Raw genomic sequence first — 22,037 nt, forward strand, 5'->3', positions numbered from 1 at the left:
CCCCCGCATCGGCAGGCGGACTCTCAACCACTGCGCCACCAGGGAAGCCCCAGCCTCAGTCTATTAAATGGGGATAATACCTCCGCTGTAAGTTTACTGGGAGGATTAGAGATTAACGCAAAGTACCTGCATGGTGTGCTCAATAAATGGCATTGTTCATCAATTAATTTTTTAAACTTTTGTATTCTCCCTTGTATGTCCCAGGAACAGCTGAAGGCTTGCCTTTGCCTGTGCCTCTCAGCAGGAGGCAAGCCCCTTCTGGCATGAGTGCCACCAAAGCTCCATATGGCTGTGCACACCAGTATTAACAACCAGACGGCAGGATACTTGGGGTGATTTGCCGGCTCTATTATTTATTAGTTAAGGATCTGTGATGACACTTAACACCCCTGAATCCTGGTTTCTTCGTCAAGTGGGAAGAATTTACCCAATCCAGCCCCAAACTTCTGACCTCAACTGGATTGCCCTGGCTGCTGTGATTCTACATCAAAAGGGCCGAGTATCTTGGGCTCCTGGAGGATTTCCAGGGGCTAACCAGGCTCTGAGCTTACTCAGAGAGCCCCGGCTGGACCACTCTGCAGTGAGTCGAGGAGAAAATAAACTCACTGATGGTACAGCCCCTTGGAATCGAAGGGGGAGGAACCTGAGCAGATGAAAAGTCCTCAGAGGCCCCAGAATGCTGGGAAATAGGGCCCCTAACCACCTCATCTCATTCCTGCCTCCCTGGCTTGCCCCCTTTGCCCCACTCCATCAAGCTAAATCTGCCTTCTCCTCCCCCACCCCCAACTTCGAAAGAGCCTGAAGGATCTGCACTTGTCTCTGCCCTCCTGCACACAGCCAAGAGCGAACACTTAGCAGGGTTAGAGGACTGCATGAGAAGCCCATGGGACTCACAGCCAGCCAGGGCCAGGGCAAACAGGAGCACCACCCTAGCTTTGCTCTCAGTCCCGGAAAAAGGTCCCTACCTTCCAGTGGCTGCCCTGGGATGGTACGCCTCAGCCACTGAACCCTCTGCCCCTCCCTCCTCTTCCACGCAGGAGATGCATGTGCCCTGGTAGAGCATTTATGCCAGCCTAGCCCCTCCCTGCAGCCCTGTTTCCCAGTCTCCTGCCCTCCCCTGGGGGGGTGAGGGGAGTGTAACTTTTTCTTCCATGACTGGGTTGAGGCCCAGCACAGGAGGTGCTGGGGAGTGCGGCAGAGCTCTGAGACTCACTAACATGACGACTTGGGATGCCAGAGGAAACTACCAGCTTCCACAGAAGGGGGCAGTCCCCAGAACCAACACATCACACAGCTCTTTCCTGTCTCCCAGACAGACCCCAGCCAGGCTTCAGGCTGACATCCATGAGATCAGACACCAACCCCCAGGGGTCTCTTTTTTAAAAGAATCTAAAGCCATCCTTCATGGGTGTTTTTTTTCTTTTTAGATGCCCAAGCCTACATTCCCCTCTACCCCCTTCCAACCGGATTGACTTGGGGAGGGGATGGTGGGAAGGGACTAGATCTTGCCTAAATCAACCTACACTTCTCCCCCCTGCCCCCATCCCCATCACCTATTTCAAGCAGTAACCTGAACCAGGGCTTTCTGGGAAGCCAATTTTTGCTGCAGTAGAAAGAAAGAAGCGGCAACAAATCTGGGATCATCACCAGGCAGCCTGTGGCTGGCCACTGGCTGCGGGAGCCCCAAGGGCCCACAACATTAGGCTCTTCCTGTCTGACTCTCCCCTCATCCCAGCAGAGGCCAGGATAACCCAGGTGTCCAGGAAGCCTCAGGGGCGTGGCGTGGGGCAGGCATCTTGACTTATCTTCCTGGGAAAAAGAAGGGCTCTCCCAAACCTGGATGAGAGGTCTGGGTTCTGGTCCCAGTTCTGCCTGTTATGGCTGAAGAGGCTGAAACCCGTGCCCCCTTCTCTAGAACTCATAGTTCCTAGCACACTGAGCTGCTGGGAGGATTTCAATGAGATGGGACACAAGGAACTGCCAGAGTAGCCACTTACACTCTAGTTTTTCCCCCCAAATCCTGCCTGACTCCAGCACAAGGCCCCATTCCAGTTCTCCAGGACTCTGTCCTTCAGAGGAATTGGGGGTAGATGTAGAGAGGCCACCTGTGCAGGAAGAAGGGGGTGGAAGAGCTCAGCTAAGAGCACCCCACTCGCTGGGAGGGGGATGCCTTAAAGCAGGAGCTGGGATTAGGTCCAAGTAGTAAGTCAGGAGTGCAAAAGTGTGCAATCTCCTGATGAAGCGTTGGGGGCGAGGATGATTCTCCTGGGGGCCCATGGAAAGCAGGGGAATTTGGGAGGAAGGCGGTGGTGAAAGTCGGTCAGTCTCGGTCCCAGAGAAGACCCAGGCTCCTGCCACTCACCCTGGCCGCCCGGGAGGAGTAGGGATCCTCGAAGAGCGCCCACATGCGGGGCTGCCAGCCGCGGCAGCCCCCGGACCCGGCGCCGGGGCCCGCACCTCCCTCGTGGGGCCCCAGGCGCTGCAGGGCCAGCTCCCGCTCATCGTCGCCAGCCTCGTCGCCGGGCCCCGCGCCCCCGCCGCCTCCGTCTGGGCTCTCGAAGATGTCGAGCGCCTCCTCGGCGTCGCGGTGCTGCCGGTAGGTCATCCAGCAGCAGGGCTCTACGTCGGTCTCGTCGATGCCCCAGAAGGTGAGCTCCTCCTCAAACAGAGGCCCGCACACGTCGGCGGGGCAGTGCAGCTTGCCCGTGCGGTAGTAGTTGAGCACGTAAGCAAAGACGCCCGGGTGCCGGTCGAAGAAGAACTCGCAGCCGCCGCCGCCGCTGCTGCCTGCACCACCGCCATCGGACGCGGGCCGGCCTCCGCCGTCGGGATCGGCCAGCCAGGCGAGGCGGGTGCCCGGTAGGGTGCGCAGGGTGCTGCGGTAGGTCTCATGTCGCGTGCCGCCCACGTTGATGATGATCTTCTCCGACGCCTCGCCCTTGGCCATCTCCTCCTTCAGACATGTTTTGGACGGAGGCTTGTTCCCCGACTTGCGCCCGCGGTAGGAGGAGACACACACCGAGCTGATCATAAGAAGCGCTGCGGGGCTTCGGCTTGGGGCGGCCGCTGCCCTCCAAACACCCTTCCAGAGGAGGCAGCGTCAGACGGGGGTGGGGGAGGAGACCAGGAGGAGGCAGGAGGCCGAGGCGGCCCCCTCTGCGGCGTGGCCCTGCCCCTGCCTCCCCCCCAAGGCGCGGAGCGGGAGGAGTTGGATTTCTCGCGGGCACAGGTGGTTGGGGTTTGGGCTGGCAGCGCCGGGGAGGGAGGCAGGAGGGAAAAAGGAGAGCCGAGGACCCAAGCGAGGCGCCCGGGAGTCAGGGCTAGCACACACACACTTCCCCCGCTAGCACTGGACACCCAGACGCTCGGGGCCCGGGACACGCCCCCCTGCACCCCCCAACAGACGGGGAAGCGCACTGTCCAGGCGCACTGCGCGCGCTCACACTCACACGGGCCACCCTCTGGCTCCCGGTCCGCGCCGAGACCCGGGAGCTGCGGCGGCGGCAGCAGAAGCAACGCAGCAGCAACAAGTCCTCCAAGCGGCTGCCGGGGCTGGGCCGGCGCTCTCACGGCAGCCGGAGCTCCGCGGGCCCGGGCTGCGTGCGGTCAACACAAGGCGGCGGCGGCGGCATGTGGCCTCTTCCCCCCATTCATAAATCCAGCGCAGGGCACGGATGGCGGGCGGGGCGGAGCGGAACGCGGCGTTCGGGCGGGCGGGTGCTGCGCAGAGCGAGGCGGCACAAGGAAAACAAGCGCGCCCGCAGGAGCGAGCCTCTGGTCCTGCGTCCGCGGCTCGACAGCGGCGGGGAGCTGCGCTGCGCTGGGCGCTGCGCTGCGGGGGCCGTGCCGGGGCGGGGGGGCCTCGGACGGGGCGTCCTGCGCGGCGCCGGGCTTGGGGGCGTGGCAGCTCCCGGGAGCAGGGCTCTGGGCACTGCGAAGGAGTCTGCCGGGCGGCGGCCGAGCGGCCAAGGACACCTGCAGGCTTCCTGGGCTGCGACAAGCGGGAGCCTCAGCGCAGCGCCCCGGCGCCTGGCTCCTGCGATCTGGCGGGGCTGAGAGCCACGCCATCCACGCGTCTACCCATCTCCGGGCGGGGCGCTGGCCTTGGCCCGCAGCAGGGGGCGGGCGAGAGGTGGCCTAGGGGCGGGGGTTGCCTCCACGCCGGTGGGCTGCGGCTCTGGGCGCTCTCCGTCTCCCTCCGGCGTTGGTAGCGGACGCCGCTCTCTGCTGGCGCCTTTTCCTCCCGGCGCCGCCTCGCCCGGGTGCGCCCTCCACGGAGCGGAGTGGGCGGGGCGCGGCGTGGGGCCGACCCAGCTCGCTGCAGAGCCCAGGCGGCCGAGCTCTGCCTTCCTCCGCGGAGCCGAGCGGAGCCAAGCCAAGCCAGGCGCGTAACCCCCTCGCCGCCTGCACGCTTTGCGCGCCTCCGCCGCCGTCCCCTCCCGCCCCCCTAGGCCCGGCTCCCCGCCTCCCCAGAGGCCAGAGCTCCTCCCACTGCAGTCCGGCTGCCACCCAAGCGCTGTCAACCCCTGACCTCTGACCTGCTCCCGCCCCTTCTGGCAGCTCCTGTTGCCTCGTCCCCACCAAGCTGATCGCTTTGTTGCCGGTTAATTGTGGCTGACAGGAGGCCGGGGAAGAAAGAGCGGAGAGACAGTGTCGCTTGGAGGAGGCTGCCCCCTCCTGCCCCAGACACTGTGTTAGGGCCTCCTGACGACTCCGCCCCCAACTGGGCCCAAGATCCCCGTGGTCTCTATGCTTGCGGCCTCTGTCACAGTCACCGAAGTCCCCCGCGGTGGAATAAGGGACCCGGCGGCCTTGGGCAGAGAAGCATCTCCTGGTTTAGGCGGGCGGAAGGAAACCGTAGCCTTGGCGCTGTTATGTGTGTGGGGCAGGTTGCCCTGAAAGATCATTTGGTTAAAGCCGTGGCTTATCATTATCCTAGGGAGCAACCTCCTGGTTCTATTATTTCACTCATTGTAAGCTGACTTTTCCCTTTTCCTGTCTCATCTCCCCTCTCTGACCCTGAGCTCTTCCAGACCGGACTGCTTTTTCACCTTAATAGCTCCCACAGTGCCTGCCTCTGAGAACCTGTTTGCTAAGTGATCGAGAAGCTGCTGTACCCAAAACATTAGGCACTAGCCCGACTTGACTGGCCTCATCCCAAGAGCAATGTCCAGATTCATTTTTTTGGTTTGTTTTTAAGTCCAGACCTCTTCCACATCTTTAAATTAATCCTCTTTTTTTTAATTAAAAAAAATTTTTTTTTTTTACAGTTTTAGGCAAGCCTCCATGTCTGTCCAGATCACCGTAAGAAGGATTTTAAAGCAGAAACGCAAGGTGATTAACACACCTTCCCTGGACACCTGTGCATCATCTGTTTTCCAGATCAGGCAGTACCTGGCTATATTGGGAGAAACAAGACAGGGGCTTGGGGGTGCTCTGAGGAGAGGTTAGAATAGAAGCCTAGTACAAATATGCGGAATTCTTATAAGCAAAATCTTGTCATTAATGAAGTCAGAAAACCAAAATAATGATGACGACCTGTGATCTGTACTAACATGCAGAAGAGGTAAATAGCATCCTGAACTGTAGTCAGAAACACTCATTTGCTGGCACTCATTTTGTGTCCAGTCTCCCTACCCCTTGGAACTGATGTCTGCATTTCAGAGTTTAGCTGGCTTTGAGTTTGCTGCAGTGGAAAACAAATCTCCCAGTTGTGACTGGGGACAGAAGACCCAGGACTGGCCAGAAGCTGGAATGAGGAAGGAAGAACCACAGCACGGTTATTAAAGAATTGACTGTAATGAATAGCTTTAAAGCCCTATCTGGTTGTGTCCTGGCAAACTCCCTTGGGGTCTCTCCCCCACTTTCCATTCTTCAGGCTGGCTGAACTCAGTCATTCCAAGAAAAGGGAGAGGTTGGTGAGGGTGGGTGGGAGAAGTGAAAAATACCATCCCAGCATCCCACTCCTATTTCTTGAGTACTTACTATGTGCCAGAAGCTGTTCCAGGCACTGAAAATCAACAAACAAAACAGAGCCCCTCCAACCTTGCCCTGGTAAATCTCCACCCTCTTGGTGCTTTCACTCTGTGGTGTTTGTAGATGGTGAGAAGCATGTAGGGAGATAAGTGGAGGGAGAAAACTGCCAGAGAAAAAGGAGGCCTGGACAGGAGGTCAGAAAGCTGGGGTCGGAGTAGGGGAACCCAGGAAGAGTCACTGAAAACAGAGGGCCCAGCCTGGGAGAGGCAGCGGGGTGAAAGTGCACTGGGTGGGAGGGCCCCTGACTCAGCACACTGCCTGGCTCCTGGAGAAGGGAACTCAGCCAGGCCAGAGGCCTCCAGAGAAGACCTCACCACTTGCTGAAGGTTTTATCCTAGAGCTCTGGGCTAACCTGTTACCTGGGCCTCTGTGGAATTTTCTGGAGGATTCAGCATGCCGCAGCTGGCCTCATAGGGCTTGTCTCCATCAGTTCTGTATGTATGAGGTCCTGCTATTTCCGAAAAGCTCAGAACCCAGGAAGGAGAGAGCACCCCCCCACCACCAGACTGCCATGTGACAGCCTACTGTGGATGGGTGGGTGCTGCCCCCTGGTGGTTCTAGGAGACCCTGCTCCAGACCTCACTGGGCTGCGGTCATGGGAGAAAATGGGGCTGATAGGCTTCCGGTCAATTCCAGGACCTCAGGTATCTCTCCCATCTGGGACTTGGCCTGATCTCTCCCTTTTCCTTTCCTCCAAGATCTTGATGACCAACAGGCTTAAGCAAGACCACGAAGCAGTCATAGCTGGAAATTCCGAATTCCACAAACTTCTCTCCCTTTTCTCCACTTTCCTCCTCTGGATGCCCAGGTTTCTTCCAGCTGTCTGGAAAGAACAATCATCTGGGAGCCAGTTCATGCTAAAGTGTCAGTCACAGTGGGTTTTCCTCAACAGGAATAAAGGTATAGCAAAGAAAAGGAAGAGAGCAATGTTTGATCCCAGAGTGGAACGGATGGGGGCTCTGTCAAGCACCTGTAGCCTTTCTAGAGCCCCCTCATGTGAGGCCCTTGCTCTCTGAGAGCTGAGGCTGATCTGGCCAGTGGGAGGCTTGAGAGCCTGACGTCAAAGCCATTTACCCTTCCTGTTTGTCCACTGGGAGCTTGGTGTGGGGCTCAGCCACTTTGAGGTGACAGAAGCTAGCCAATTTCCTCTCCATTTTTTTTCTGTGGACTCTGCTTGTTCTGAGGGGCTCCAGGCCTGGGAGCAGGCCCAATGGCTGCCAAAGCAAAGTCCTAGCCATTGATATTCACACCTCCCCCTTTTGGTATCCCAGCTCCTGCCAAGAACCAAACCCTCTTCCCTCAGGTCCAGGTCAAGGAGCCAGCATCCTTTCCCAGCCTCCCCTGCTTCCCAGACTGGTTAATTGAATTGCTTTATCAGTCATCATCATTGGGGCAGAGGGTGATAGAGCTTTTCCCCTCATGGAGGGAGAGAAGGGAGGGTCAGAGGAGGCTGAAACCTCCCGTGTGCTTATCACTTCACTTTATCCTGCCTCCCACCCCCACCCCCAGGCAGCCTGTGGAGACTTGCAGTCTCCAAATCAAATGCTGAGAGCCTTCCCATGAGGGGTCTGGGAAGAACCCAGACACAGAGGACAGCCCACGGGGCCTTGCAGAGGTCAGCTAGAAGGGCTCGGCACAAGGGATGAAGGTAGGGCTGAGTTGCTCTGAAAATCCTAGTGAAGGTGTATTGGGGGCTCTTGGGGAACACCAGAGATGGCCTTTGATGGCCCAGCTCTTAAAGGGAAAAGACCAGAAGCATACAGGCTACAAGCTCAGGCCTGGCCAGGACTCAGAGCCTCATAAACCATGGACTTGGAGTCAAAGGGCTAGAAGGGACCTGATTGTCAGCTCACAAGCACATTCTCCTTGACAGATTCCAGCCCTGTGGAGCAGCAGTGAGTGCTGGGGACTGAGCTGGGCCTGGGCTTGGGCCAAGGGTCAAGAATGATATTGGGCCCACATGGCCTCTGAATGTAGAACAGTGTTCATGGGATCACAGGATCAGGGCAGCTAAGGGGACTCCCGGAGCCCTCCTGGCTCAAGGCTGCTGAGATAGAAACCCAGGCCAGGTGCAGAGAGTGAGAGCACGCGTGCACACACGGTAGCTCAGGGCCCAGCTGGCAAGACTCCTTGGCACTCAGTGCTTCTCCATCTAGAAAAGTACAGCTTCCTCCCACCTGGGCTAAATTCCAGCAAAACTGGCTTATTCCATTAGAGTGGTTAATTAGTCCTGATGGGTCCGGTCCCCTCCAGCGGTGTCCCAGGGAAAGGAAAGCAGTTGTCTGGAGGAGACCAAACTCTGGCTCCTCTTGGATACTCACGAAGCCCAGGGATTCTTCCCTGCTTGGGTCAGCCCTGGGAAGAACAGACAGACCCAGAAGCCAGCCAGCTCTGACCCAGGGAGCCCCAGGGTGGAGCTTTGCTCTGCAGCTGGCACCGTGGCTCGCTTGGAGTAATCCTAATAGTGGTTGCGTGGTTGTTGAGTGACACACATGGTCTTCTCCCCGTTTCCCAGGGTTTCTTCCCACGTAAGACCATGCAAGTCAACGCAGCAGTGTGCCTGGCACCGGCGAGTATGACAGTGACAGGACGCGCCAAGTCAGGTTATCACTGTTTCTACAAGGCAGTAGGAGCACAAGGCAAGGGACCCCTGCCTGATCCTTCTGTGTATATTCCCAGTGCTTAGCACAATCCTAGGCACTCAGAACACTTGGATTATACTTGATGCATGGAATTAATGAGGCAGTGGGGTGAGGGTGGGATGAGGGTGGGAGAAGGTGGGAGCCCTCCCTGTCAGCATCTTGCTATACTGGAGGGTGCACTGGATTGGGAGAAACCCAGTCTTTGACCCCAGTTTTGCCCCCGCTTGGTTGACACTCAGATCGCTTCCAGCCCTTTGACTCCAACTCCGTGGTTTATGAGGCTCTGAGTTTCCCATCTCTGGGCCAGTTTCTCCAACTATTCTACGAGGAGGCTGGGCCAGGTAAGCACTAAGGTTTATATTCCGGTGACTGTCGCTATGAAACAAATTACCCGAACTTCGTGGTATAAATCCAACAAGTGCCGTATTTTGCTCATGATTTTATGGGTCAGAAGTTAGGAAGGGCTGTTAGACAGTCCTTGCTTAGAGTTCTTCACGCAGCTGCAGGCAGATGTCAGCCGGGGCTGCAGACATCTGAAGCTCAGCTGGGCTGAATGTTCACCGTGGTGGGTGCATGTGGCTGGCAGTTAACGCTGGCTGTTGGCTGGGAGCTTGACTGAAGCTGTCAATGGTACACCTGCAAACGCACGGCCTCTCCGGCACAGGCTAGTCTCAGGGTAGCCTTCTTAGATGGTGTCTGGGTTTCCCCAGAACTCCCAACGGAAGTGGCATGACCAATTCTAATCTAGCCTCAGAAGTCACATAGCATTATTTCCGCCATACTCTGTTGGTCAAAGGAAGTTTTTGCTCACCCAGATTCTAGGGGAGGAGCATGGACTCCATTCCCTTGAAGTGTTAAAGAATTTGGGGCCTTTTTTAAAAAAAAGCCGCCGTATCCCTATGGTCCGTAGAACCTTTCTCCTCTAGCCCAAGGCCCTGTGGCTGGAGCTGGCTGAAGCTGTGTAGCTGTTTATGGCTGTTCGTTGGAGGGAGTATGACGGTGTGAGGGATTGGGGAGACACTCACACTTCTGATACTCCCTTTCCTTAAAACAGTGCCTTCTCTCCCCTCCTTCCTTGGCTTCTTTGAGTTTTAGGCTTTCAAAATAGCTCTGGGAGAATGACTCACTGCAAGGGTGATGGGGCCCCCAGAATGAAGCAGGCCCCATGGACTTACTCCAGCTGCAAGAAGGAAGGAAGCTAATATTTAATGAGCACCTATTATATTCCAGTTTGGAAAGAATTCTATACTGGATTCCAGTAGGTTTTCCAGAAGGAGTTCATTTTTTCCTCCCAACATCTCTGCAAGGAAGCGTTGTTATTGTCATTCTCCCTATAGAAAGTGGAGTTTCAGAGGGTTCAGGGTCTTGCCCCAGGTCATAGGGTTGATGATAGAGTCAGGATTCAAGCCTACTTCATGCTACCTGCCCCGGGCAAGCATGCGTCAAAAGAAGTTGTCTCTGGGGCTTCCCTGGTGGCGCAGTGGTCGAGAGTCCGCCTGCCGATGCAGGGGACACGTGTTCGTGTCCCAGTCCGGGAGGATCCCACATGCCGCGGGGCGGCTGAGCCCGTGAGCCATGGCCACTGAGCCTGCACGTCCGGAGCCTGTGCTCTGCAACAGGAGAGGCCACAACAGTGAGAGGCCCGCGTACCGCAAAAAAAAAAAAAAGAAGTTGTCTCTCATGCCCTCCTCACGCCCTCCTCTTCCTCCCTGTCTGCTCTCCATACCCAGGGCCCAAGTTCAGCCATTCACTTCCGCATCAGAACTTAGCTGTTTGTGCCCCACTCAGGCACCAGTGACTGAAGATCTCTGGCACCCTGGAATAGGCCTGTTTCGTGGGCAGCCACAAATTCTTTGGCCCCCTTCCCATCAACAAGCGGGATCTGTATGTCCTCCCATTAACTCTGGGCAGATGCTGTGACCCACAGAATATGGCAGAAGTGTCACTATGCCATTTTCCAGGCCCAGGCCTTAAGAAATTGACAGCTTCCATCTCCCATCTCTTGAATGGATCTCTCTGGGCACCTTGAGCCATCACATACAAGTCTGGCGACCCAGAGATGAACTGTGCTGTGGAATCCAGTTGTAGATGCTTCTCTGGGGACAGTCTGAGCCCAGGCTGCCAGCTGTTCTCACTGAGGTGCCAGCCATTTGAATGAATGTGAGCGAGGCTGCCTTGGACCCTCCAGACCAGCTCATCTGCCGGTTGAATACCACTGAGTGACCTCAGTTGCCACTAGAAGAGCCACTCAGACAAGCCATACCTGAATGCCTCACCCCCAAAATCATGAGATATAATAGAACGGTTGTTTCAAGCCACTAAGCTTTGGAGTAACTTGATACACAGCAACATGCATTATCTCATTCAATCCATTCGTTATACCTATCTTACAGACTAGGAAATTTAAGCTCAGAGGGGTTAAATAACTTGCCCTAGGTCTTTCAGGAAGCAAGAAGCCTAGCTGGCATTTGAACTTGAACTTGGGAAGTCTGACTCCATAACTCCCTCAAACCCAAGCATTTGTGATACCGCTTTTTAGTGGATCTATGTGTCCCTCCTGGCAGGAGCGTTGGCATTTCAACCCAAAACATTACCTTTAAACAAATAATTGAATTAATTTTCAAGAAGTGATATTTTTAGCACCAAGACATTCCCTGTTTAAGAGATACATGGGGAGATTTGAAGATGGGGGGCGGGGGAGGAGGGGGTTCCCTTCCCCAAACTCAGGACAGTGAGCGCTGCTGATTTATTTATCTTTGTGTATCCGTAGCTGGCACAGAGCTTGTTCATGGTGGATACTTAATAAATGTTTGTTCAAGAATAAGGTAGCCCACAAAAGAATAAGTGATGGAGTTGGAGTAGACGGGTAAGTGGACCAGGACCTGGAAAGAAAGGTTTTCCTGCCATCTGGTGGCTATTCCTGGAACAACACTTTCTTCTCTGTGGCAGAAGGAAATGGAACGTTCCTTGGGGGACTTTGGCGGTGTCAGGCATCAGGTAGCATCATTCTAGACTGGAGTAGAGTGCCGTGTGGTGGGGCCTCCCCCAGGATCCAGGCTTCTTGTCTCTTCCAGTGTCTGTGCTCCTTGAGGGTAAGCAAAGAAGTGGTGCTTCCCTACCCCCAGGTCATTCTGTTCTCCAGAGCTAAGCATTCAGTAGGTGCTCAATAAATACCTGAGACTGAAATTTGTGAAAACAGGCAATGAACAGTCTCATATTTCACCTTTACCTTCTACTGAAGTTTGCAAAAAAGATAGCTACCTTGAAGAGAGGGGCCGTTCTCCCAGAACTTAAGTGGCCTGCTCCTGACAAACCCTCAAGTCCCCGGCCATTCCCCATCTCAGTCTCAGGCCTCTGGACACTGGTGTCTTCCCATCTTCAGCCCCTCCCATCTCCCCCCTTGCAGAACTGACAGGCCTAGATGGCTGTCTTCCTGGCAGTAAGGCAGGGTCGGAATTTTCCCTATGAGGTCCCGTACACGGACACAAAACACCATCCTCACATCAGACGAAGCCTCATTTGCCTCATCTGGAAAAACCTGGACAACAGCATATCTCCCTCAGAGAGCTGTTGCTCTGTGATCACATGAGCTTAGATGTGTGAAATATTTGGAATCTGTAAGGCTTCCTACCAGTGTATGCAGTTATCTACCCTGGACAATTCCTAGGAAAATAAACACATGCCCCTCTTCATCCTCCTCAGCCAGCCAGCCAGCCAGGCAGCCCCCAAAGTCCCACAGCGGTCCTCACCAACCCATCCCATCCAGGCTTTCAACCCAAAGCTGCCCTCGGGATCCGTGGCCTGTCCCATTCCCTCTCCCTGATCCCAGAGCAGGTCAGAAAGGCAAGAGAGGTTTGGTAAGAACAGACGCTTTATTGTACACCATGGGGGGTGTAGAGGGGAAGGAGGGGCTCCAGGGGTGACAAAGCCTCATCCCCTCCCCTGGGCTGAGTGGTGTTGACGCAGGGCTCTGACCAGCATGGGGCACGTGGACTAGAATTTTTCTGAACTTGCACCAGAACCGAAAGTGACACCTGGCATGTGTGCTTAGGATGAGAAGGGACGCTGGGCCCTTCTCCCCCATCCCCAGTCATTAGGCTCCGGTGAAGGGGCAGCAGGCCCCCAGTTTGGGGGCCTGGTGGGCGCTCAGGGAGTCGGGTGCGTCCCAACATGTACTCCGGTGGGAGGGGGGAGGTGCAGCTGTGAAGAACGCAGAGGGCAGCCCCCTCCCCGTACTAGTGCAGGCCTGCGTGGGCCTGGGACCACACAGCTTCTGGCCCCCAGCCTCACGGCCCGTAGGCTGAGTCAGGAGGGCCTCTCCTAGCACTAGTCCCCACAGACTTTTTGCTCGAGGGCAAAAGCCAACCTGGCTGGCATCAACCTCTGTGCCCACCCGTCCACCCATCTGGGCCTCAGGCTTCACGTTGCCTCAGTGGAGAGGGCTCCCTGGGCAAGAAGCTGGTGACTGGGGCTGGAGGACGGGCAGAGGCAGGACCAGCCACCAAGGACTCTTTCAGGTACACCCCTGGCCTGCCCTGCTCTGCCCCGGAGTCTGCTCTGTCCCCTGTGGGCACTGCATGGACAGCACCAAAGTCAGTGGGGTGGGGACCCTGTGCTGGAGCATAGGGCCTGCCCCTCTCTGGCCACATCCTGCTCCTCCAGGGAATCTGGGGCTGGATCTCTCTCTGTCAGATGCCCTACCTGCTCTTGACCCCATTGGCCCCATCCACTCCCAGCTCCCCTGAGGAGTGAGCAGACGTGTGTGTGTGTGTGTGTGTGTGTGAGAAGCACAGGGGAGGGGTGGCTGTTCCCCCTGAACACTGTCAGGGACGTCTCAAGGACAAACGCAGGACAGAGGCACGGTGAGATGACACCCTCTTGGCGTCTCACCATCTTAAGGAACCCAGCACTTTCCCCGGAGCTGAAGACATTGTGTCTCCAGTGGGCACAGCGAGAAAATAAAATAAATGTGGGGACTTCTCCCACTCCCCTAAGATGCCTCATTCCCTGTTTCTGGCAAGCCCAATGGGGTAAAGGCAATGAGTCACCAGTGAGAGGCATGTGCCTTTCCCAGGACGCGGGTTTCCCACGGAACCCTGCCCTGAGGCCTCGCCTGACGGAGCTGAGGAGGAGGTGGCAGGAGGGCAGCGTGGCCTTCAGGAACGTGGTGAACACGGGGATCACAAGTCAGCACCCTACGCGCACCCACACCCACACCCACATATGTGCGCATGCACACACACACGCACACACCAAGCTCGGGGCCCTACGTCTAATGGCAGAGACGCAGCGGGACAGGGCCCGGCCTACGGCTGCCGGCTACGAGCACTACCCAGCCCACGAGGACCAAGCTGACGGCCCCAGCTCAGCCGCCCTGTCACAGGCTGGCGTGATGGGGCCTGGTCCAGCCACACGCTACAGAATTAAAAATATATCAGATATACAATGAAAATAGATCTTTACAGCACTGAGGATGAAAATAGTCCACCAGCCACAGTATAATATTGGGTTTGTCATTTAACAGCATTTACACCCACATGTACAGATTGAATATACAATAGAAATAGAATATATAGAAGAGTATATATAGTAGTGTCTCTCCTGGGGCCTTGCTTTTCCTGTTGCTATTTCTGCTTGGGATTAGGCACAGGGCCAGGTAGGAGGTGCTGTCAGGTGAGGGGGCCTAAGGCGTGATGTGATGTCCCAGAAGCTCATGTCTTTGTGGAGATGTGGGTCTCCCCCTCCCCCCACACACTCAGGAAGGATGGGTGGGGCTGAGAGGGCTGGAAATGGGAGCACGTGTGGGAGGAGGACGAGGAAGGGAGATGGCGAGTGGACCCCAAGGGGGGTGGGGAAAACCAAGGGACTAAGGGGTGGAGGAGGGACCCCTGGGCCTAGTGTGTCCCTCCCAGTGCTGAGAGCAGTCAGAGGCACAAGAGTGACTCAGGACCCTTTGTGAAGGAGCCAGGCCTGCCCCTGCCCTGCCCACTGCAGCTCTCAAAGATGGAGGTTTGCTGTCCCAGCCAGTCTTCCTTCCTCCCCCCCACTCCTTCCTTCCATCCGCCCATCCTTGCATCCTTTCATCAGTCCATTCATCTCTCTGCAGACTTCTGACCTCCAATCAGGTTCCAATCCTCTTAGCCTGCACTCCGAGGGCAGCCCTCTTCCGGGGGAGGCAAAGGTAAGCGTGGGTGGGGTGCCGCAGGGCTGGGCCCCAGGACAGAGGCCCTGCCCTCCCCCTGGGCAGCTTCCAGTGGCCACAGCACAGCCTGTGCCCCCCACACCCCGCCACGGGCTGGGCGGCTTGGGAAAGGTTTCCGAGGTATCCACACACGACGTGCACACCGGGTGGCTGTGCTTGTACAAGGAGAGGGGCGGCAGCCCAAAGGGGCAGTGAAATTATCTCCTTCCCAGGTGTGAGCCCCTGAACTCCAGGGACTGCCGTTCCAGGGCAGAAGCTGCCGCTAGCGAGGAAGTCGGGCCCCTGGCGAGGGGGGAGGGGGTGTGCTTCACAGCTGTGCTCCAAACCATCTGACTTGTGCTGTGAGCCATCAGGTGTGCTCTGGAGACCTCTCCTCTCTCTCGAGGACAGAGGCAGAGGCCACGACTCTGGTCTCCCGGATGGGGGTGTGGGGAGAGGGCAGGCTAAGCTCTAACGGAGGTGGGAAGGGCTCTGGGGCCAGTCACTGCCCTACCAGGCAGAATGCGGGAGCACACCCCCCCACCCCAGGCAGGGCCAAGAACACTGGAGGGTCCACCTTGAGCCTGGGGCCATGGAGCCTCCTCATCCCCCCACCCCCGCTGCCAAGGCTCATGCTCTAAACCAGAGGGCACCATCTGCCTCACCAAACAGAACTTGGGGATTTCTGCAGACTCCACCCCAAAGTCGAAGCCCTGAGTCCTGGCACCTCTGCCCCATCTCCAACCTTAAATTGGGCACCTCTGGAAAGGGACACCCCACCCAACCCATCCTTGCACCACCACCACTACCTGGCAGCACAGACCTAAGGGACTCCAAGACCTAAGAACTGCAGGAGAGAGGGAGTGTGGAGTGACCCCTGGAGTGGCCACTTGGAGTCTCCCCTGTGCTGGGAATCGGGACGTCTGGGTGGTTCCAGTAACTCAGCTGTAGTTTGGTAAGGGGATCTCTGAAGGTTAGCTGGGTTGGAGGCCTAGACTGGGGGACAGAGCTTCTCCCAGCCCCCACTCAGATCTAGGAAGCAGAAGTCGGCTGGGACTGGGGTGGAGGATGAGGCAGGGCAGAGCCCCTCCCCTTGGGCAGAGGGCCTGGCCTGGAAGGAAGAGTCAGGCTGGGACACGTGGGCTGGCTGGGTGTGGGAGGCGAGGCGGGCAGGGTGGGGCGGTAGTCACAGCTCCGACTCAGGGGTGCTGGCCAGGAGGTAGCCACTCCCATAGCGTCCATTGGGGTTGCCACTGGTCTCCAGGGGCGATGTGCTGCCGGGCCCCAGGTAGGAGCGGTGAGTGGGCATGGGGGAGGGTGCCTCGCTGGGCACCTTGCTGAGGATGAAGCGGGTCTCGTCGTTGTCCTCCAGGTTGGAGATGTCCTTCATCATGCGGCCCTTCTTGTAGGACACGGAGAGGGTGTTGGAGCCGTCGGAGAGCAGGTGGAAGTGCCGCAGAACGAACACCACAGGGATGGGCAGGACAGCCACGACGATGAGCGTGATCAGGAGAGCCATGGCCCAGTTAGGGAAATACAGGTAGCGCTCGGCAGCCTAGGGGTGGACATGGGTGAGGGATGCTGCCCGCCCTGCCCCAGCCTCACCCTCTCAGACTCCAGGACAACTTCCCCGCCACACTCATCCCGGCCAGGCACTGGCAGAGATGGGGTTCATCAGGGGCTGCTCCTTGGGTTAGCTGGTCCCCTTGGCTAAGGGCCTGAGCCTGCCTGGGTCTCAGTTTCTGCACTTGTAAAAAGTTGGGGTGGTTCCACTCCATGGACTCCACAGGGAGAGAAAACATGGGTTAGAAAGACTGGACAAGTGCGTTCACCTTTCTGACCCTCAAGTTTCCCCATCTGTGTGACAGCGATAACACCACCTCTCTCGTTGGGTTGTTGTGAAGGTTACGGATCATCTGTGCAAAGCCCCTGGCAGGGTCTGGCACCAAGTAGTTGCCCTATAAGGGGTTATCTCTACCACCTGTGGCATTAAAGGCCTGGGAAGATGCCAATGTCCCTGGGGTTTCAGGCCCCCGCCTCTCACCTCCTCCTTGATCCAGGCGCTGTAGCCCGGGGGCGTGACCCCCAGCTGAATGATGCTGGCCGTGGTGAGCACAGCCATGCACAGTGGAGACACGAACTTCCACATGTAGAAATAGAAGCGGTAGGGCTGGAAGCCCAGCATCTCCGTCAGCTCCTGCATGAACCTGCCAAGCACAGTGCAGGGTCCAGAAATTGGCACCCCCACTATGCCGGCACATGCCCCCCAGCCACCTCCTCCAGGAAGCCTTCACTGACCAGTCTCTCCCTCCCAGGCTATTACACTCTTCGCATTCGATACATTATTCTGTGGCCCCACTGGCCTCTGAAAAGGCTCTGTTGTCCTCCCCTAGTCACACCTCACCCAGGGATATGATACAGCCCACAGGACACGCCCTGGGCAGGTGGACAGGCTCCAGAGGGCTTTGCTGGGCACCCAGCCCACCTGGTGCTGGCCTGGCTCTAGACTCCCCCTGCTGGAAGAGAGGTAGAAGTGCACATTCCTAGTGTCCAAAGGCAAGAAGGCCGTCCTGACTCAGGGATGCCTAACCACTGGGCCCGCGGGTGAAATTCCGGGAGGCTGGCAGGTAGGCTGTGTACATGAATGGCATTAAAAAAAAATCATCTTTACCTCAGTAACACCTAGCTGAAATCTCACATTTCTTTCTGTTATAAGTGCAAACAACAACAGTAGTGTTAACAGTACCCAAGACGCTGTAAGCAATTGATTAAATCACAGATATTTCCCTATCACATTACAATTGAGATACCAACAAACATCATTTATGCTCACCACTGCTTTGAAATTACCATTGTCATTAGACCCACAGCTAGATCTTGTAACTTAATGCAGTAAAAATAAAGTACACGTATATTACGGTATCACAGATTTTAAACATTATTTTGCTAATTTTCAATATAACTAGTTTCCTATATAATCTTATATATTTTATCTTGTGCATTAAAAAATAACAGTCTGAGAAGGGGTACGGGGCTTCACCAGACGGCAGAAGAGTGAGAGCCCTTCCAGCAGCATGTTCTAACCCCGGCTCGCAGGATCGCTCTCTGTCTTATCGGCCCATTCCCTCCTGCACTCTCCTAGGAAGTAGATGGCTGTAGCAGGGCCTGTGAGAGTCTGATTCTGAGACCAGGTCTAGACATCGGGGTGGGTCAGGCTGAGTGGGTTAGAGGAGCCCCGGGCGTTGCTGAGTGAGTGAAAGGACTTCCTGGGGACACAGATTTGTCCTGAAATGAGGAATGAGGCCAGGGGCTGACAGTGTGTATAGGTTTCCCTGAGGCTCAGGCTACGAGACCCAATCCTTTCATATTGCTGAATTCTCTTACCCCACCCAGCCCCAAACTTAGGGCCCAAGCCACACATTGTCTCACACTCCTTTGTAGCTCACTCTAGAACTATGAGTCAGGCTGCTGAAGACAATGGGTTCTTTGAGGGCAGGGGCCTCTTGTGTACCCACCAAGTGCTTAATGAGCTTGACAGAATTCTGAAGAGTTGGTACCCAGGAAAGGTGCTGTGGTAGTTTAAGCCCATTCAGGATGATGCCAGCGCCTGAATCCAGAAGACTCGTGTCCTCAGCCTGGCTCTCTCTCTCACCAGCCCAGTGGCCTTGGACAGTCATGTCCTCTCTCTGAGACTCAGTTTCCCTAAGTGATCTGTAAGGGCACTTTCTGGCTGACATTCTGACTCTGTGATCTCCTGCCCCACTCATGAGCAGCCCTGGGAACACAGCACTCTCCAGGGAGTCATGATGGGACAAACCCCTCCTCCTGTCCCCCTTACTTCTTGGTTCCATAGATCCAGGCCACAGCGACGTTCTCAAGGATGACGATGACGGTGAGCGGCAGGGTGGCCGAGTAGTCATCAAACATGGTGACAAAGTAGTTTCCGGAGCGCTGGACGAACAACAGCCCCACGAGGAAGGCAAAGACACAGCAGCCCACTACAGAGAGCCGGGAGGCCGGTATGGGGCCAAAGGTGCAGGGTGGGCTGTGCCCCAGGGGTCTTAGGGGCACCCAGGTCCCTCCCCATCTCACCCCTCCTCACAGCAGGCCTGCAGCCCACCCTCTGGTAGACCCAGCCCTGCATGGAGGTGGGGAGGGGGTCCAGATGCTGAGGTTCTGAGCTCCTACTCTACTAGGCAGGGAGCACCCTGGGGCTGGGAGTGACAGGGATGGAACAGGGTGCAGGGCCTGCACGGAGGAGGCCACCCCTGCTAAGACACCTCAGCAGGCCCTTGGGGAGAAGGGCAAATGCACCAAGAAAGAGGCCTATCTCCCAGCCCAGGTTTGGCACAGATTCCCAAACAGCCTTCTCGCTTCCGGCTCTAAAGTGCTCTTCTCTGGGTGGCGTAGCCGGGCTCCAGCTGTGTGCCGGGCTGGGTGTGGGGGGTGGAGCTTTCTAAGTACGGAGTCATGAATAACCCAGTGGGAACCCAATCTTTCTACAGTCAGAGTCACAACCTGTTCACTGTTCCCCTGGACAGCCCACAAGCCCAGTGGGGGCTGCCGGAAGGAGTTACCTGTGAACATCTCCTTGGGCACCTTGAAGGTGTCGATGATGGGCGTGGTGATGCCTGCCATGGTCCCGATCATACTGCCCAGGCCCAGGTTGATTAGCATCAGGAAGAACATGACGGACCAGAATGGGGAGGCGGGGAAGTGCGTCATGGCCTCGGTGAAGGCGATGAAGGCCAGGCCTGTGCCCTGCACGGACTGAGGGTGGGTGCGGAGGGCGGGGCTGAGTGAGGGTCCACGCCTACCTGGGAGCCCCCTGCTTCCTTATCTCTGCCCTCAAAGCTTTAGGAATATAGCTGTTCCCTCCTTCACAGAGATCCCCGCCCCCCTAAATCCTCTTGCTTTCAGCCAGTGGGTCTCAAATGTGAGTGGGCATCAGAATACCCCCCAGGGAGTAAAACATTAATTCAGGACTTCACCTGTGGGGCCCAGAATCTACGAGTTGTCCAAGGACCCCAGGTGATTCAGATGAAGATGCTCACTTTTAGAAACACACCCAGCTCAAGACTCTCCTCATCTAAGCAATGCAGCCACCCCCAGCTCTGAATGCCAGATTTTACTGAAATGGTCTCAGCCTCGGCTGCCCAATGGACTCCCGTTGGAGCCTTTAAAAAACACTGATGCCTGGGTCTCTCCTCAAGGACAATGATTTGTTTGGCCTGGGGGTAAAGCTGGGTATCAGGGTTTTATAAAGCCCCCAGGTGACTCTGATGGGCAGCCAAGGTAGAGAACCACTGCTTCAACGCCCAGGTCCCTGCTCACAGGGAACTGACCACACACTGTCCGCTGACATCACTTCTGCGCTATCCTGTAGTGTCTGCGGACTGCGAGGGAACACCTCCCCAAACTGTGAGAGTGTAGTTCTTGTCACTTAGATGTTATCAAAATTGTATTATGTAAAAAAACTGCTACAGGGACTTCCCTGGTGGTCCAGCGGTTAAGACTCTGTGCTCCCAATGCAGGGGGCCCGGGTTCTACCTCTGGTCAGGGAACCAGATCCCGCATGCCACAACTAAAGATCCCGCACGTGGCAACGAAGGTCCCACACGTGGCAATGAAGATCCCGCATGCCACACGTAAGACCCTGCACAGCCAAATAAGTTAAAAAAATGTTTTTTTAAAAAGCCTGCTAGCATCCTACTTCTTCTTTTTTTTTTTTTTTTTTTTGTACGTGGGCCTCTCTCACTGTTGTGACCTCTCCCATTGTGGAGCGCAGGCTCCGGACGCGCAGGCTCAGAGGCCATGGCTCACGGGCTTATCCGCTCCGCTGCATGTGGGATCTTCCCGGGCCGGGGCACGAACCCGTGTCCCCTGCATCGGCAGGCGGACTCTCAACCACTGCACCACCAGGGAAGCCCTTCCATCCTACTTCTATTCAGAGGACCCAGCCACGCCTGTGAGAGTGGGGCAGGGTCTCAAGGAAGGGTGCTGTCCTTTATGCTGCCAGTTACCTGGGGAAGAAACCAGGGCAGGGGTGCCCAGACATGGCCCTTTCACTCTTGATCACATGGGAAGAGCTCACAGGCGACACAGTCCCTCAGCATTAGGCTGGCGCCAGTAGAATGCAGCTGACTTTTTCACGAGCGCAGGGAAAGCGTCAGCTTCCCTGGCTCCACGGAGAAGGGGAGGGTTGATCAAGGCTGACTGAGAGGAGCTGGCTCAGCCCCATGTGAGCCCTGGCACCAGCTGGATTCCAGGACCCCGTGGGTATGTCTCTTTCCTGTTACCCCTCCTAACAGAACAGTCACTTTGAAAATTTCCAGCTGTGCAAACGGGGATAGAAGCAAGGTGTCCAAACTTGGGCCTGCACGTTAATGAGGGGCAGCATTGCCCTGCCCTCCCCAGGGGCTAAGGGTCATTGTGGCAGTGGGAGTGGGGCAGCTGGGGGAGGGGCAGAAGCATCAAGATTTGAACCCTGGCTCCCCTACTTCTTAGCTGTGAGACCTCAAGCAGGCTCCCAGCTTACAGGCTGCTCGCCTGTAAAACAGGAGACAACATTAATACTCGGCTCACGGCTCTGTCACGAGGGCCCAGGGGATAGACAGCAAAGGGCAGACGCTAATGTAAACACTTACTTTCTGCGTGCTGTGTCCAAGGCACTGTTCCAGACGCATTACATATGGCAGAGACGGGTGCGCAGGAAACCCATTCAAGACACATGAAAGCCGTCCCCGTTCCCGTTGATTTCTGGGACTTGTGCGCCTGCCTCATCTTCTCAGAGAGACTCAGCCTACCTCAGGGCAGGGGTTTTGGCCAGCACCTTCCCTCTGTGCTTCTCTGGGCACATAGTAGGTCCTCACTTATCAAGTGAAAAAATGAGTCCCTGGAGGCTTTCTGCACCCAAGCTCCAGCCACCCATGGCCTGTCTCCGGGTCTTGCACTCCCACACCTGCCTTTCTGCCCATCCTGGAAGGACAGCCTGCCCCATACCTTGTCCAGCTCATCCTCCAGAAGGCAGGGATCAAGGCCCAGGGCTGAGAAATGGTCCTCCTTCACGGTCCCGATGACCCTGTACATCTCCGCGTAGTCCTTCGTGGTCAGGTGAGAGAAGTTGACGTGAGGCGGGATGAGGGCCCGGCTCAGGACATCGGTGTTGAGGTACCCCA

At 56.4% G+C, this 22,037-nt stretch overlaps 2 protein-coding genes across 3 annotated transcripts in view; both read right to left on the bottom strand.

The window, feature by feature from the left end:
* The window catches only part of KCNC4 (potassium voltage-gated channel subfamily C member 4), a 23,854-nt gene extending 20,020 nt beyond the window's left edge, over positions 1–3,834 (bottom strand). The window contains exon 1 of one of the 2 annotated variants that reach the window (XM_007449295.1): positions 2,363–3,834. In XM_007449295.1, coding sequence (XP_007449357.1) covers positions 2,363–3,031 — 669 coding nt within the window. In that variant the 5' untranslated portion in view covers positions 3,032–3,834. The remainder of the gene's footprint in view (positions 1–2,362) is intronic. The other variant, XM_007449296.1, reaches the window with a different exon arrangement.
* An 11,877-nt stretch (positions 3,835–15,711) lies between these two features.
* SLC6A17 (solute carrier family 6 member 17) overlaps positions 15,712–22,037 on the bottom strand; it is a 31,734-nt gene continuing 25,408 nt past the window's right edge. Inside the window, 5 exon segments of the mRNA XM_007449297.1 lie at positions 15,712–16,414; positions 16,904–17,066; positions 18,698–18,857; positions 19,437–19,629; positions 21,862–22,037. Coding sequence (XP_007449359.1) covers positions 16,046–16,414; positions 16,904–17,066; positions 18,698–18,857; positions 19,437–19,629; positions 21,862–22,037 — 1,061 coding nt within the window. The 3' untranslated portion in view covers positions 15,712–16,045.

Source organism: Lipotes vexillifer, unplaced genomic scaffold, assembly GCF_000442215.2.
Source record: "Lipotes vexillifer unplaced genomic scaffold, Lipotes_vexillifer_v1.1 scaffold393, whole genome shotgun sequence".
Taxonomy (NCBI): Eukaryota; Metazoa; Chordata; class Mammalia; order Artiodactyla; family Lipotidae; genus Lipotes; species Lipotes vexillifer.